Source organism: Spea bombifrons, chromosome 8, assembly GCF_027358695.1.
Source record: "Spea bombifrons isolate aSpeBom1 chromosome 8, aSpeBom1.2.pri, whole genome shotgun sequence".
In the NCBI taxonomy this organism is placed as follows: domain Eukaryota; kingdom Metazoa; phylum Chordata; class Amphibia; order Anura; family Pelobatidae; genus Spea; species Spea bombifrons.
The window spans coordinates 46857521-46875467 of NC_071094.1; the positions used below are offsets into that span (position 1 = coordinate 46857521).

Sequence of the window (17947 nt, forward strand, 5' to 3'; positions counted from 1 at the left end):
TGTATGTTTGCCCCAGTGAGCTCCTCAGAATCAGAGCTTATCCCACGTGAGACATCGGCGAGTGAGGGGGGACCTGAGCCTGCGCAGCTTCAAGTGACACTCGAAATCAGGGGATCTGGAAAATCGATGACTTTCACTTATGGAATATCAGTAAATTGAGATTAATTGTAGAATCCATTCCTTTGGCAGAGAAAAGAGTTCAATGAGAGGAGATTCCAGGAGGTGACCAAGAGAGATCCACAGGAATCACACTCTGGGTAATGAGATCTGGAATAATCAGCCAATAGAGGGATAGCTTTCTGAGTGGGCGGGGTCTTGAAAGGATCAGAGTGAGGGTCTGGACAAAGTTGGAAACACTTACATTGTGAAGCCCTGAGACCCTGGGACCCCTCACCCCAGCCCTGAGACCCCTCACTAAACCCGACCCTGAGACTCCTCGCCCCAGAACTCCTCACTATGCCTTCCAGTCTGCTGAGTCCTTTCCCAGAGCTGGACACAAACTTTTCCAAGGTAATGAAGCTAATTGTCTGTATACAGAGAACAGTTTCTGCGGCGAGCAATGGGTTAATCTGTGCATAGAGTTTGGGGGTTTATTTTGTGTAGTTTTGCCATTTTTAGGGGCAGGAGGTGGGGGACAGGGCTGCTACGTGCGGGGGGACAGGGCTGCTACGTGCGGGGGGACAGGGCTGCTGTGTGAGGGGACAGGGCTGCTGTGCGGGGGGACAGGGCTGCTGTGCGGGGGGACAGGGCTGCTGTGCGGGGGGACAGGGCTGCTGCTTGCGGGGGGACAGGGCTGCTGCTTGCGGGGGGACAGGGCTGCTACGTGCGGGGGGACAGGGCTGCTACGTGCGGGGGGGACAGGGCTGCTGTGTGAGGGGACAGGGCTGCTGTGCGGGGGGACAGGGCTGCTGCGTGCGGGGGGACAGGGCTGCTGCGTGCGGGGGGACAGGGCTGCTGCGTGCGGGGGGACAGGGCTGCTGTGTGGGGGGGACAGGGCTGCTGCGTGCGGGGGGACAGGGCTGCTGCGTGCGGGGGGACAGGGCTGCTGTGCGGGGGGACAGGGCTGCTGCGTGTGAGGAGGACAGGGCTGCCACGTGCGGGGAGACAGGGCTGCTGCGTGCGGGGGGACAGGGCTGCTACGTGCGGGGGGACAGGGCTGCTGTGTGAGGGACAGGGCTGCTGCGTGTGAGGGGACAGGGCTGCTGTGCGGGGGGACAGGGCTGCTGCGTGTGAGGAGGACAGGGCTGCCACGTGCGGGGGGACAGGGCTGCTGCGTGCGGGGGACAGGGCTGCTGCGTGCGGGGGACAGGGCTGCTGCGTGCGGGGGGACAGGGCTGCTGCGTGCGGGGGGACAGGGCTGCTGCGTGCGGGGGGACAGGGCTGCTGCGTGCGGGGGGACAGGGCTGCTGCGTGCGGGGGGACAGGGCTGCTGTGTGAGGGGACAGGGCTGCTGCGTGCGGGGGGACAGGGCTGCTGTGTGAGGGACAGGGCTGCTGCGTGCGGGGGGACAGGGCTGCTGCGTGCGGGGGGACAGGGAAGTCCCTCGCATTTCACAATCCAAAGACAGACTTTAATTAATTATGATGTAATGATGTCAGTCTGGGGAGTCTCCACCAGCATGAAAGCATCGTGTATTTAAATGCCACACGTCCCAGTGTCTCCGCTGTTTAAACCGTTCACTACATTTCCCTTGTAGGACTTTTTGAGTTTAAAGCTTAATCCGAGCGGGAATCAAGACCCTTCCTTCTCCTCCTGCCCACTCAACCTCAAGAAGAAAAGCTATGAGCAGCTGGTGGACTTCTCTACTTGGCCAACAGAGAACCTGAACATGGAGATGCCTGCTACAAATCTCTTGCGGCACATCCCGTTCCAGGCAGAGCGCTCTGTTAGTCTGATCGAAGATGGCAGAAAGCCACTGGAGGTCTCCCGACAACAGTCCACCCGCTATAAGACTGAATTGTGCCGCACGTTTCATGAGAGCGGATCCTGCAAATATGGGTCCAAATGCCAGTTTGCACACGGAATGGGGGAGCTTCGTGGGCTGAACCGGCACCCCAAATACAAGACGGAGCTATGCAGAACCTATCACACAATTGGATTTTGCCCTTACGGATCCCGCTGCCATTTCATCCACAACGTCGAGGAGCAGAGGTTCTGTGGTAGGACTCGTGCGCAGTGCCCTCACCTTTTGCGACAAAGTGTGAGCTGTTCTGGAATACCTTCCTCCTCATCATCCTCAAACTCCCTGTTCTCGACCTCCCTATCTTCTTTATCCCCCTTCTCTCCTTCCAGCCCAACCTCACCCAACTTCTCTCCATCTAACTCCCTTGGTGGGATTATGCCTTCCTCCCCTGCCCTGACACTGAGCATGTCCTCTCTGTTCCGCGCACTTTCCCCTCCTTCAGAGGAACCAGCTGTTGGAGAGGTTCCGCTCAATCTGCCATCCAGTCCAACCATAAAACCTGAGGCTGGGAAAACGAGGGACTGTTTATCAGATGGAGGGAGCACAGAGACCGTCCAATGCAATGCCCAAGAAGCCAGGCGCCTCCCCATATTCAGTAAGCTGTCGTTCTGATGGCGGTTTGGGGAAGGTCCTCTCTTTCTCCACATCTTCTAGTGGCTTTTTTTTTTAAACTTAAGAATTTGACATAAAGCCATTATCACAGACCGGGTCATCCACAGTTTCTGCAGGTGGAGTTTCCTGAAGCCAAAGCTGTGTACAGACTTCATAAGTTCCTCAGACACCGGGCTAGAAATCATGTTACGGACCACCAGGTGATATTCACCAAACAGGGGGAAGTTGGGAGCTCTATATGTTCTTGGTCTCCAATGTATGAACTAGACCCTCCAAGTACTTAGTGCGACAGCTGTAGGAAGTACACTTAGCGTGTGCCGAGGATGATGAAAGTTATAACACCAGCAGCGGGTGGACATCTGCTCCCTGATGTGCTAAATGCCACCCACTTAACAAATCCCTCGTTCCTTGGCTGTGTGGGGGCCGCAGACCAGGTGAAGCGTCCCCTGAACTTTGCTTCTGTGTATCTTAAGTACAGGTTCTGATCCATAGCACGCAAAAAAGATTCTGTTAACAATGAGCTCTAACCCATAAAAAATCTTTATGTAGCAGAAGAATGGGTTCCCAACAGAACGGGATCCCAACAGAACGGGTTCCCAACAGAACGGGATCCCAACAGAATGGGTTCCCAACGGAATGGGTTCCCAACAGAACGGGTTCCCAACAGAACGGGATCCCAACAGAATGGGTTCCCAACAGAACGGGTTCCCAATGGGACGGGTTCCCAACGAGACGGGTTTGTCTGGGTGCGAGTCCACGTGCCGTGTCTTTAGCTGCTGACAGGTCACTGATGGTCTTCGCGACACATCTATGCAGCGCCCTGGTTGGATGGCTTTAAGCTGTAACTGGGGGACACGAGTAACACGTTAACGGTTAATGGTCGCATTAACACACGGGGGACTCTCTTGGATAACGGTCATCATAAGTCTGTAGAAGAAAAGATTATTGTGCGTCGCGGGAACCGAGCCGGGGGGGGCTGTCACATGCTTTCTTTGGTATTAAATCTCCAAGTTTCTAATTTATTTATTTATACATTTATGAAGCGTTCCCGTTATAAGCTGCCGTCCCATCATATTTATTGCCAAGTCCTCGGCCCCAAAGGGACTGTTTGTTTTTATTATAAATAATTTTTTATAAATCTCAATGTTTTTCATATCTAGTCACTCGTTGTTTTATTTAAAGTTTTAAATTATTATTTTTAGTGAATTTTTATTTAAATAAAGGTGTTTGAAAACATGTTGTGTGTTGTTGTTGCTTGACGGAAATTTAGCTGGCATTTAGCCGGATAACATGCACTCTGCCCCTGTCTGGTTGTGCCTGGCAGCTAACAGGTTAATGCATATGTTCTTCCTGTATATTGTCGGAATGGCTCTTGTAGTCAGGAGCCCATTTAAAAATGTACTGTATGGGGACGTGGTAGAAACAGACCCCGCCAGCAGATCGGCCCCCGGCGGCCCTGATCTGGTCTGTAAAGACTCAAACCTTAATCAGTTGTTGGTTTCGTCTTAGATTCAGGAGCCATATGTTTATCCCACACATGTTTAATACCCTCACTGTATTACCCTCTACCACCTCTGCTGGGAGGCTCTTCCGCTTACCTACCACCATGTCCATATCCCATATTTCCCAAGCAGTATGTTGGTTGAGGGGACACGGGGGAGGGGGTTAATTGCCCTAGCTGAAGATTTTCGGCCTCCGTCTGAAGCTTTGTTGTGGATTTTACTTGCTGTTCCACATGGGCATCAGGGCATGGAAATTACCCCAGAGCTGATTGTTAGCTGCCCTCACCTTCCATGATTTTATACACAGACTGCAGGGGGCAGCACCTTACCTGTCGTGATCAGTGACTCGGGGAGGGTACTTGTCCTGGAACGACCCACGTGGCCCCCGGTCAGCGCCTGGTGGTCCTTGTTTTCTGTGATATGTTTGTAGCATTACCTGAGCATGCGCTGTTCGCTCCTTTCTCACGCAGGGTCACACTTTAAGGGTTAATTGCCGGGGGAAGGGATTTCTATAGATCCCCTCCATTGTTTGATGCTGAATGCGTGCAGGCCAGGGACGCCCCCCCCAAGGCGGCCACGTAAAGCGCTACTCCCTGGGTGTCATTGTCTGTAGACAATGGGGTCCCTATTGTTATAATGAAAGGCGAGGTAAGCGAGGGAGACCCCCAGCCGGGCACTTTAAACGCGGGGTCCATTCTCACACTGCCGTCTGATCCTAACTCACAAAGGGGTTTCCTCTTCATGTGTAAATCCCCCCACCCCCGTTTCACCGATTAGAGGGTCTTTTAGGGAATAGTCAGCACTATACAGATGATGAGATTATTATTATTTATTGTTTTATATAGCGCCATCAAATTCCGTAGCGCTGTACAATGGGTAGACAGGACTTAACAAATAGTATATAACAAACTGACAACAGGTGAGGAGGGCCTTGCGCACAGGAGCTTACAATCTAGAGATCAGCCCCATCTGGCCCATCTAGTTGTCCCTTTCTTCTTAATCACTGGTTGGTCTCCTCTTGGATGCAGAAGCCATATGCCTATCCGATGCATGTTTAATACCCTCACTGTATTACCCTCTACCACCTCTGCTGTAAGGTTGTTCCATTAATCTACCACCCTCTCAAAATGGTTAATCTACATAAACTGCTAGTAAATAACTCTTGAGAGAGCTTCACATTCCCCTTCTGTTCAGTTATACAGACAACGTGAAGCCCCACTTTATTCCCACATATACGGCCCCCCAGCTTTTGTTTTGTGCGGGTTCTCAGGGGTATTCTCTGGATGAATAGGCTGAATCTGCGGGGGAATCGGAGGAAACGCTCCGCGAAGGGGCCGGTTTCCTTCACATGCAAGCGTTTTATTACCCATTGTCCAGATGTAAACAAAGAGTTTGAGGTCGCTGCGTTGGGAGTGCTCACCAGGATGGAACGACCCGCCGCGTTCTGCTCTCGGGGGGGTTCTTTGGGTCTCATTAATAGGACGATTATCTGTTTGATAAATAGATCCTTGTGTGTGATGAGAGCCCCCAAAACCACATTAAAGGAGGCAGATGGGGCAGCTCTATGGACCCGAAGCCCCATCCTGTAACACTATGAATCACCATGCCATTGTACAGCACTATGGAATATGTCAGCACTATATGCCTCGGTATTGCCCCGCTGTATTAACCCCTTTCAAATACTGCATTAACTCTCCCTCCTGTGCTGCAACTCTTTATTCCCACTCCGACTTGGTGCAGGTTGCTGAGTCGAGCTGGCGTGTGCCCCGTAGCGGATCAGATAATCGGGTGTGCCGGGTGTCACTGCCACGTTTAGCCACAAACACGTGAGGTATTTATAATGAGCTGACACATCATTCACCTCTGATAACCTCCTGCCCCGGCGTGACATGGTAGAAGACCTGAGTCACCAGATAGCGCCACCTGCAGGCAGCAGGGCAATACTACAGTGACCTACACTCCTCACATTCAGGCAAAGCGCATTGTGTCCCTCTCTCCCCCCCTGATGCCCCTCTCTCCTCCCCTGATGCCCTCTCTCTCCTCAACCTGATGCCCCTCTCACCTCCCCTGATGCCCCTCTCTCCTCCCCTGATGCCTCTCTCTCCTCCCCTGATGCCCCTCTCTCCTCCCCTGATGCCCTCTCTCCTCCCCTGATGCCCCTCTCACCTCCCCTGATGCCCTTCTCTCCTCCCCTGATGCCCCTCTCTCCTGCCCTGATGCCCTTTCTCTCCTCCCCTGATGCCCCTCTCTCCTCCCCTGATGCCCCATCTCTCACCCCTGATGCCCTCTCTCTCTCCTCCCCTGATGCCCCTCTCACCTCCCCTGATGCCCTCTCTCTCCTCCCCTGATGCCCCTCTCTCCTCCCCTGATGCCCCTCTCACCTCCCCTGATGCCCCCTCTCTCCTCCCCTGATGCCCCTCTTTTCTTGGAGGTCAGAATGCTTGCGGGGTATGAGGGTATCGCAGGGTTCTACAGCCCTATAAACCCCGTAATGTGTATAGAAACAGCAGGAAAGGGCTTTATAAATTAAATGTATAACATAATGTTACATTGGGCTCTTCGGACGCCTGGGCACGCTGGCCGTTATTCACTTTTTTTTCAGTTTTTTTACCCCATTTATGTGGCTAGTGTTGAGCCGTTTATTTTATGGAGGGGCAATTCATATCCCTGTTGGTCTTTCAGGTTGTACAATGGAAACAAATCAACACTAACTGGGATGTGAAGAAAAGCTCCTGGGTTTTTTCTGCACTCGTATTATTTTTGTATAATATTTCATAACGCTTTGGGGTTCTTTTAGCTGATTTTGGGATATTGTATTGCCGCTGGTTTATACTGGTTTATCCCCACTGGCTCATCTACATATAGACTATGGCATTTCTACCAAGATGTGGCTAGCTCACGAGTCTGTAATTGATGATGATGACGAGGAGAGAGGTTTAGGTATGAAACACGCATCATCAGGACTCATTTCATAGGAAGCTGCGCGAGCCCCAGTCTGCCGGTCCATCATCATAGCAATGTCCTCTTCACCGGCCCCCCCCGTTGCCTTAGTGATTATTATTGGAAAAACTGTGATCTCGAACAGAGATTTAGGTCAATTATTAACACGAAGCTTGCGGCACCAAACGCAGCGTGGCGAGGTGGCTGCGGCCAGAACCTGCCCCGCAGAGGGTTTATGTTAGAGCCGGAGGTGCCGCATACGCCCAGACTAGTTATTTTTTGCCCTCAGTTCACTCGTCCTTCTTTAGTTCTGCTTCTTGTGGCTCCCACTTTTCGTCGAGTCGTAAGCGCAGGGTGTGCCAAATGAGCACCTTTTCTAGAATGACACAGCCCATGAACCAGAAGGGGGCATATTCCAGGGTCACTAGGCCATGGTAGTTATAATGGAAGTGGCTGTAGTCCCATGGGCAGGCACCCATACCTTTCAGTAGCCAGCCGGAAGTGAATTCACACACGTACACCCAGAGCGTGTAGAGCAGAGCCCGCGGAAGGAAGCCCAGGCAGCTCCGCAGAGCCAGATACATGCGTTCAATCCCCAACATGGCGCTACCATAGATAAAGAGAGCCCAGATGCTGGTGATGCCCTGGAACTTCCAGTCCCCGGTGGCTGCGAAGTCGCACGCGGCAGTGAACAGGATCTCGCACACATATCCGTGGATGGCGTAAATATAAAAGCGCGTTATTATTCCCAGCGGGGCCGGTGAATCCATCGAACCTACGGGAGACAGGAGAGAAATAATCATGCTTCAGGGGGAGCAGCTGCTGGCCGCTTATGATGAAAAGGAAACGTAACCACAAATGTGTGTAAAATTCCAAAACTGCATTTTTAGTGCAGCATCTCCTAGAATAGTGAGATTTCCCCCAAAAGGAGAAGACGTCTGACAAGCTGGTGATCTCATTGATGAATGAACCCCAGGGCCCGGACCCAGCATTAGCGAGTGCGCTGGATTTACCCCACAGGCTGCCTGTATAATGATTGCCTGGCCTCTGGGGTAGTCTTTTTATGCCATGTGGTGGGGGGGCATTAAGTGACGCCCACCCCCTATATAGTTTCACCTCTGCCTCCTGCCCTCGTTCACGCTAGTGTGCCCACTAGTGAAATATCCTCTCTCCATTATATTTTGAGGATTTATCTGATTTTTAACAGGTTTCCATTAACTATCCCTCTGATATCTTCAGCTTCGTTAAATTACCAGTTTCATGGCAGAAAGAATTTGCCCCTGGAGAGTTCTGGATAATTCTTCCAAGTTAAGGATATTCCCCATCAGAGCCTAACTTTAATCCAAGTTTTCTAAGATGTTTTCCCAAGTCAGCCGGACAGCGGGACCTGGAGACGGATGCGTTTGGTAAATGAAATCACTGCATTGTTTTAAGATCTTTTTTCATTGTCGATACTAAACAAAGTTCCTTTTTTCCGTACGGCTTCTTGTCTGTTTCTACACAACGCTTGTGTTACTGGAAGGAGGGAAATGTTTCCTCAGGCGGTGAGTCAAACACTTCTCGAATAGGAAGATTGTTCCATTTCTACAATTAGTTTTCGACGCCAGTCTTTAATGTTCAGATCTTGGTTATTATTATTTGAGACCCTGCGGAGGTGGGTTGGTAAGATACGTACTCGCTTTCCTGTAGATATATTGGGGAATACAACCCCATTTTTTTCAATGACCTAACGACACAAACCCCAGAAAGGTTTTGTGAAGTGAAATATTACGCTCTTTAGCTCGAGTCTTCATCTGAAACAGATAAAGCCACGTAGGTAACATATATGCTTTTGTAATGTTTATACTACACACTCCAAGATATTGACAGCCCTTTACATTTATTTATTTATTTCAGATTGAGTTTCTTTTCTACCTGCTGGTATTTGATCCCCTAGGTGTGATATAAATAGGGGATCATTGAAATATGAAGGGGTTTTCCAATTCTTTTTGTTGGTCACTAGAGGAGATCACAGAAGGGACACAGACACAAGGCTGGAGATTTTCCTACATTGAGTTTAGAAATGGGCACTAATTGGGCTCTAAACATTTCAATCTCATCCAGTAAGGAAGAAACAGATTCTTCAGGATGGGTCAACAGGGGATATCATCAGCAAATAAGGATTATTCCCTATCTGCAGGCCTTTGATCTCAGTATTGTTGAGAATTCTGCTAGCCGGGGGCTCCTATGTTAGAATGTACAATAACGGTGCCAATGGGCACCCCTGCCTTGTGCCATTACTAACGTGGAACCACTTGCCACACTACTTCAGCCATTGGATTAGTATAAAGAGCCATTATTGAATTAATCGTATCAGGCCCAAAACTCAAAAGCAGGAGTTTTCTCCAAGAATACCCAGCTGACCTGTCACACACAGTGTTTGATCCATGCATGCAGTGTTAGACCCGCACACACTTTACCCGTATTATAATTCCATTCTACTTATAGAGTGCGCGTACCCTACTTATTAAGGAGCTTCTAACCCTTCTTCCTCTGCTTCATGCCTTTTATCTATCACTATACCCGGACTTTGCAGTTTTAAGTCACCAAACTAGTTATGTGCTATAAAGGGCCAAGGGCTGACCCCCTGTGAGTGCGCTGATTAATGGCCCCTATGCCTTGATGGTGTAAGAAATGAAGGGTGCCTTTAAAATGTGATATTACATTTATTGCATAATGTTTTGGGGACGATTTGGGTTTCTATAAGGTGAGATATCTGGTTTTACAATGTAAGGTAATTTGCATAGTAATGCATTACAAAGGGTTTGGAACAAAGGCTCCAACAGAGGTGGGATACCCCACAGGGGGTCAGACAACTGAAGCCGATGTATATTAACATAACTGTGTGCATGTTTGCATAGACTACCTGTCTCCTCCATAATTGGGTCATACAGGAAATCTCTGGAAAGAGGGGTTGGGTGAACCACTTTCTGGGAGGTACAAGGAATTCTGGGATGACTAGTTAGGGGTTGCAATAGTCAGAGGAGTCTGAGTGAGAGAGAAAGAAGAGTCTGAGTAATAGAGAAAGGAGAGTCGGAGAGAGAAGAGTAAGAGAGAAAGAAGGGAGAAAGAGGAGTCTGAGAAAGGAGAACGCAGCGAACAGAAGTGTCCTGGGTCAGGAGACTCAGAACGAAGCTGCGCAAGATGGCGTTCGGGAGAAGCCTGTGAGCTGAGAGAGGTTTCCCAAGAATGTGCTTAAGTATCCCTTTTGTTTTGTGTTATTGGTAAATGTTTTCTGTATGTTATATGTTTTATAACCTGTAACAGTAGCCTAATTCAATATCAATATACATTTTTCTATACGCTTGTATTTGTGCTTTATTCGTCACACATTCCCTAAAAGAATATCCCTGTAAGAGGGTCATAATTTCTTACATATTGGCGAGCCAGGTAGGAGGGATTTAGTGTGATTTATGAGTATATTTATAAGTGTATATATTGTGTATTGAATTGGGATAGTGTTCAGGTTTTGCATATACAAATTTCAGTGAATTCTGCTTTGTTAATGATGGAGGGTTTATTGAAAAAAGTTGCTAGGGCCACAAACCCCGATGGTATTATTAAGTATATAGTAGGAACCTCAGATCCATGGTTCCATGCTCAGGAGTATGTGGCCAAGGCAATTTATGAAAATAAATTATCCAAATCAAAGGGGAAAACGGCTCTGGATTTTGCTGCCCGTTGGATAGCGGAGCAGTACAAATCAATGAAAGAGCAAAAAGAACTTTTGGACGCAAAAGTTGTAAGTTTAAACATTGAACTTGAAAAGTTTAAGATTTGTGCACAGAATGCTGCAGCTTTATGTGTAAGCAACCAGCAGACTTTGCAGGAAAATGAGGAATTGCGTAGTGCAAATGAGCGGCTTACTCAGAGGCTGAAGGATGCAGAGGGGGAGATTAGGACCCTGGCAGCTTGCAGTAAGAGGGAGGCTGATCGTGTGCATTGCACAGCTATAAGTGGCAAGTTAAATGTACAGCTACAGAAAAGAAATGATGTTGTGGCTGCAGGCAAAGTGTCAAAAAATGATGATGTGAATGAAATAGATGGGCAAGGTTTAGATGAGAAGCAAAATAATGCTAATCCTAAAGTCATCCAAAATCACAGCAAAATGATTGCAAAGCCTGTGTCTGTTTTAAGCCCCTCGCTTCAGAGACAGTTATATCAGAGCAGGCTCCAAAACAATCAAGGGCCCATAGGTAAAAGGGAAGCCTTTAAATGTTTTGCTTGTGGTAAAGTAGGGCATTTTGCCAGAAATTGCCATTCTCGCTCTGCCAAAGAACACCGTGTTCAGGAAAGACCCATGGTTGATAGCTGGAGGCAGGGAGATAAGAGTTGTTTTAATTATGCTAGGAGGGGATCTCAGGGAAGAGGTAATGGTGTTAGGAAAGAATACATCAAGCCTTGGATTCCCTACCATGTTATTAAGGCACAGAAAGAAAGATTTGAAAAAGAGAATAATGAGTTACAATGTAAAGTAACAGAGTATATGAAGGAACTGGACACTGTAAAGGCATTAGTGTCCAGAATAAAAGGAATGTTAAGTAACAAAAAGATAGCTAAATCAGAAGAAAACTAGTGTTCTAGATCTCTTCTAGATTTGTTGTTGTAACAATCTATTTGTTGTTGATGCTAATCTATTTGTTTAAAGTTTTGTTTTTCAGAAAAAGAGACGATACTAAATGAAAAAGAAAGGAGACAAACCTGTGAGGAGATCGGGACATTAACACGTGTGATTTCTTGCAGGAAATTTACATTTTCAAAATATTAATAGAGGACCTTAATATCTATTTTTATTTTTCTTAAGGATAAGCCTCTAAATTCGTTCAGTACAGTCAGGTGGGCCAAATTTCAAATTATTTTTGTTTTATTAGTTTAGGATGCCTGCACTGCCAGCTACAGATATCTTAATTTTTGTTTGTTGCTGGATTAAATACATTTAAAGTCATAGATTAGGTGAATTGTTGCCAATATGGGGTTTATGTTTTGATCACAGTGGAGAGATGTGATTATGTAACATTATTGTTGGTCTTCAGCAGTATATATTTTTGCTGCTCTAGATTTTTGTTTTGTTTTAATTTTTGGTTACAAACAAAATATAGCCTCAATCTGATTTTTATTCATATTTCTGAGTGGCAACAGATTTTTATATTTTATTTTATATAGATTGCATTCTGCCAAGACATTGTGAATGTAATGGTAGCATTCAATCTCCTTTTTGTTCTCTGTCCATCTTCATAGATATTGTTTACAAAATTAACATTCTCAAAGTGGATACCGAATATTCCACAAGGTTACTGTTGTTGTTGGGAAGTCTTAGTATTTTAGTATCTGTTATGTACTGTATGTATGTTTTGTGTATTTTATGTGTTTACAATGTTTTAGATTTGTAAAGCCAGATATTAATGCTGAGACAAGAATGATAAGAGAACCACTAGTGATTTGGGCAAGATAATCATACACACTTTCTGTGTAGAATATCTTTTAATTTCCAGAAGCCATGGGCGAATTATCAAACACCTTCAAGGGCTGAAGCACAAACCCACTCCAGCTATATAGGTTTCAGTAAACGTGCGCAAACACCTTCACGGGTATCACCACTACACACATTCAATAAACAGAGTTTCTGTCTGGTGTGGTCTCTTCAATACACTGTGTAAGTGAACAGCAAAGGGAGTGCTGTTGGTGTGAAAATACACCAGATGTCACGGTGGGCAGAGGTCAGAGGCCTAAAACAAGGCATGCAATTCGAGGGTTAAAGGAAGCTATGGTGGGAGCAGTGTTGGTGGCACAGGTACCTGAGAGTGATGGGAGTGAACGCAAATGGTTGCAGTGATGCCAAGTCTGAGAGGGTAATGGAAGGTTAAAGATATGGCTGAAGGAATTCAAACTATTAGTGAAAAATGATAACTGTGAGTGCCTCTATGATTTGGCAAAATTATGCCTTACAGTACCCTAAATTTTAAATATCTGTGGTTGTCAGGTCACTCGTGTCTCAGTAAAAACATCCAATCTTTCAAAGCACATATGGTAAATGTACTCATTTATTTGAGAGGGCTCATTTTCTATGGGAGTCATTCGCCCTCTAGGTGGGGATTGTAAGAAATGAAGGGTGCCTTTAAAATGTGATATTACATTTATTGCATAATGTTTTGGGGACGATTTGGGTTTCTATAAGGTGAGATATCTGGTTTTACAATGTAAGGTAATTTGCATAGTAATGCATTACAAAGGGTTTGGAACAAAGGCTCCAACAGAGGTGGGATACCCCACAGGGGGTCAGACAACTGAAGCCGATGTATATTAACATAACTGTGTGCATGTTTGCATAGACTACCTGTCTCCTCCATAATTGGGTCATACAGGAAATCTCTGGAAAGAGGGGTTGGGTGAACCACTTTCTGGGAGGTACAAGGAATTCTGGGATGACTAGTTAGGGGTTGCAATAGTCAGAGGAGTCTGAGTGAGAGAGAAAGAAGAGTCTGAGTAATAGAGAAAGGAGAGTCGGAGAGAGAAGAGTAAGAGAGAAAGAAGGGAGAAAGAGGAGTCTGAGAAAGGAGAACGCAGCGAACAGAAGTGTCCTGGGTCAGGAGACTCAGAACGAAGCTGCGCAAGATGGCGTTCGGGAGAAGCCTGTGAGCTGAGAGAGGTTTCCCAAGAATGTGCTTAAGTATCCCTTTTGTTTTGTGTTATTGGTAAATGTTTTCTGTATGTTATATGTTTTATAACCTGTAACAGTAGCCTAATTCAATATCAATATACATTTTTCTATACGCTTGTATTTGTGCTTTATTCGTCACACATTCCCTAAAAGAATATCCCTGTAAGAGGGTCATAATTTCTTACAATGGGGGACATTAACATCTTTACACTGTGAAAATGTCTGCTTGGATCACTCCAGACCACCTCTGTACATCTCTCGAGTGTCTCTACTCAGTCAGTTCAAATGTGGAGAGTTAGAACCCGAGGGCTGAGGAGACACAGATGACCCAGAGTGACACAAACACCAAGAACCAGGTAGTGAGCAGACCTCGTTCCACTTATTCTGGGATCTGTGGAAGTGTTTGTCATTTTATCGACTTCCATCAACCACCCTACAGCAACACAGTAACCCCCAAGAATAGACCCACTGGAGGCCAAAGGTGAAGGGCCCAGCAAGGTACCTAACAGGGGTACATGGCAGGCTAGCTGCGTGTCTCCGTTACGACAGCAAAAACCGATCATGGGTGCACAGTAACACGAAATGAAGGAGACGTGTAAAGCATGAAGCAGCCCTCAGGGCACTGGAACCTAACGGTGTTCCACATAAGTTATAATTAAGGTACATAAGGAGGCTTCCATAACCCCGCATAGTCCCCGCACTATACCTTCTTAACAAAAAGTCAATTTAGCTAAGAGGTATATTACAACCAGTGCAAATAAACAAAAGGAGGACGGTGACTTGTGATCCCCAAAAGCTATGAGTTCAATTTAACGTTAATGACAAAACTGATATTTTCCCTTACAAATATTTTTTAACCCTAACACATGCTATCGGACTCATACAATCAGTATTATAATTCTATACATAGTATTAGAGCCATATGCATGGTGTTACAGCCATACCTACAGTATTTGACCCCCACACACCATATTATGACATAATTACGACAGCATAATGACAACACACATTGTATCACATCCATTCACACGGTATTTAATGCATGCATTCAGTATTTGTCCCACATACATCTCCTCTATGCACTTCAATACACACAATATTGGCATCATACATACAATATTTAGCCCATGCACTCCACACTTAATCAATGCACACAGTATTTGATCCATACACACATCAATACATCCTTACACACAATATCTGACATAAGCGGAGACCCATACTTTGTCATATGCAGGTGAGTCGGATTCCTTGGTTTTTACCTGAGGTGCCCTGGAACTTGGTCCGCGACTGACAGATCCCTTCAGGTATTCAATCAGACAGCAAGTGTTTAAGAGCACACATGCCTCTTATTTATTTATCTCATGATCTGTCCTGTGTACCGAGCAGATCACTCCTCCCTGTCCCGTGTACCTTACCCCTCCCTGGATCATCTCTGTCAGCTCCAAAAACTCTGCCAAGTGGGTGGCGCATGAGTAGCAATGCTTCAGATTATGGACACGTATAATACAACATGCACAATAGGAACACATCTGAATCCCTCATGGCATATTACAGTGATTTTTATCCTTGCTTTTGTAACACGAACAGACGTCACAGCGCCGTGCAAGGTTTATTCACTAAACTGTGGGTGGAACAAATCAAACCATTCATCTCATATCACAATAGTATAGACATGGAAAGGGACATCACACTTTTGTAGATATAGGTTGTCACCACCGTGAAGGTCTGGATATGGGAAGGGGCCATCATGCTGCTGTTGGCATTGGAACGGACAATTACACGGGTTGTCTAGATACATGGTGGGACCATCACAATGGTGTAGGTAAGGGTATAAGGGATGGGGCCAATACCTTTGTGAAGATACAGGATGTGGACAATCTATGGGAAGGGACCATGAAGCTGGCGTAGATACAAGAAGTCACAATAACACTGGTTTAAATACTGGAAGGAACAATCACAATAGTCTAGATTTCAGTGATGTATATACAGTGATGACGAATTCCCACCACAGCAATACAGGACACTATTAAGAACACTCTCACCCACAAAAATATTGCATACACAAAGAACTTGTGGTCAGGGTACATTGCCACACATTGCTGGGAAGATTGTCTTAAAGTACCACTTAAGTCCCAGCCTGCAGGAACACGCATATTAAATACTCACCCTATGGTTCCTTGCACCAAGTTGACTTCAGGAGACGCACCTGACACTTGGTGATGGTTGTTGGAGGTTTTGGGGGCCTCGGGAACTTTTTCCCCACATCTGGGGTGATTGCATTAGATTAAACCCATTTTGGATTCCTGGCGCTATCTACCTATCAATCATCGCTGTGTCTATATCCTCATATGATGTTTTTATCAAAATGTTTACCAGGTACAGCTCCGTGGCTAATCTCCTGCAGATCTTCCACCACACCCTCAAAATAATAATTTGTTCAGAGATTTAAAGACCTGGAGACAATGAAGATGCTGGCACCTAGTACAGGAGGAAATGTGGGTGCAGCTGCACAAAGAGTATCTGGTTAGACTACACGTTGACTAAACATGAAGAGAAGGAACAGCCTCTGGGTTACTGAACCAGGTAACCAGCCTATGTTAAATAAAGACAACATGGATACAATTTTCCCTCTGGAGTGCCCCTCTTTCTTCTCTCTTGTGTTTGATGCTCTTTCTCCCTTGAGTTCCATCGCTCCCGGTTCCTTCCCTTTCTTCCCACCATCTTACCCTCTACAGAAGAACCTTTGTCACCTTTTTGGTGCGAACCCCCATTATATTATCATCATGCCAACATATCACCCCCAAAAAGGTTAAGTGAGTCAAAGCCAATAATGAGACAGGATCCTCATGAACAAAGTCACCTACAACGTCCTCCTGTGGGTGACCCCACTCCTTGATTTACCCTTTGTGCCTGAATTCAACCCATACATTGATAAACCAAAAAAGAAAAAAAACATATATATATAGAACAGGATGGATTTTCATCCGCAAAACATTTCCTAAAAGTTCCTCTGCTTCCGTCTCAGCCCCTCGACCTCCTGATTATGCGCTCTCAGGAGCAGGACCTTCTCCTCGATCTCCACCAGTATAGTTTGGTTCATTTTAAGTTCCCCGATGGTAGCTATGGCGTTTGCTGGCGCTCTGCAATGTTAACGCAGTGATAATGTGCGGTGGTAAAAAAGCTCCTCTCACCGAGTATCAGATTTTCTCAGCTCAGAGATCTCCAGCCGAAGTTTGAGGGGGTCGAGACGCGTCCACCAGATGGAACCACTGAGAACGAAGAGCACGGCTTGGATTTTTATTACTATTATTATTGTTATTTCTGGCTCAGTGCTGCTATTTGCCCTGAGATATCATTCTCACCAAAGCCATTTATAAAGAAAGGGATAAAGTTTAATAAAGTAAAATGTTTTTTGAAAGAAAGTTAGTAAAACTTCCGGGAAACGTGTGAATATTGTGTAGCAGCCGTTTGCTGTGCCACTAATCCTCTGCTGTTTATTTTCCTGTTTTTTTCCTGTGAGATTCGACGTTGCACTATATTTGACTTTTTCATTTTATGTGTGCGCCTTGGATTTGGAGTTTGTAAGAGAAATGATCCCATTTAACCAATTTCCAGAACACTTCGGCCAACAGGCTTTATCCACTAAATCAGTTTAAATGAACCCTCATTAGAAAAGGAACGTGAGCGGCTGGAAGTGGCAGAGTTTCCAGTATAACTGCTGTGGCTTGTAGGCTTCATGCCAAGAACATCACTTGTAAAGTCATTTATGAACCGCGCCACCAGCTCTGTGATCACAGGAACATGCATGCGAGTCATGTTAGCATGCGAGTCATGTTAGCGTGCAGCTAATTACTGTTCGGAAGGTATTTATGGTGGAGAGGTGATAGTTTCAGGAGATCCGTCACGTCCTCGTCATGCATTCTTTCATAGTAAACACAGACAATGACCTCTGGAAATTGGCCACTTAATATCTTCTCTAAATACTTGAACCTGATCATGTTTCTGTGCAGCATTTTTAAAAAACAAATAACAGCGCTGTGGCATATAACAAGTGGCACAGTGCTGTGGTATATAACAAGTGGCACAGTGCTGTGGTATATAACAAGTTGCACAGTGCTGTGGTATATAACAAGTGGCACAGTGCTGTGGTATATAACAAGTGGCACAGTGCTGTGGTATATAACAAGTGGCACAGTGCTGTGGTATATAACAAGTGGCACAGTGCTGTGG

General features: G+C 46.2%; 2 protein-coding genes across 3 annotated transcripts in view; one reads left to right on the forward strand and one right to left on the reverse strand.

Annotated features, from left to right (window-relative positions):
* Positions 1 to 446: 446 nt before the first annotated feature.
* Positions 447 to 2575, forward strand: LOC128503968 (mRNA decay activator protein ZFP36L2-A-like). Its single transcript, XM_053474165.1, has 2 exons — positions 447 to 510; positions 1697 to 2575. The coding sequence occupies exons 1-2, from the start codon at positions 457 to 459 to the stop codon at positions 2573 to 2575; spliced, it is 933 nt and encodes a 310-aa protein (XP_053330140.1). The 5' UTR covers positions 447 to 456.
* Positions 2576 to 7233: 4658 nt separating this feature from the next.
* The window catches only part of LOC128502738 (transmembrane protein 229B-like), a 58951-nt gene continuing 48237 nt past the window's right edge, over positions 7234 to 17947 (reverse strand). For both annotated transcript variants that reach the window (XM_053472639.1, XM_053472638.1), the window contains exon 3: positions 7234 to 7792. In XM_053472639.1, coding sequence (XP_053328614.1) covers positions 7308 to 7787 — 480 coding nt within the window. In that variant the 5' untranslated portion in view covers positions 7788 to 7792 and the 3' untranslated portion in view covers positions 7234 to 7307. The remainder of the gene's footprint in view (positions 7793 to 17947) is intronic.

Bases quoted from the DNA above. Each gene is read 5' to 3' on its own strand.
- LOC128503968 (XM_053474165.1), top strand. From the start codon at position 457: ATGCCTTCCAGTCTGCTGAGTCCTTTCCCAGAGCTGGACACAAACTTT. The intron at 511-1,696 runs GTAATGAAGCTA...TTTCCCTTGTAG, and splicing joins TGGACACAAACTTTTCCAAG to GACTTTTTGAGTTTAAAGCT.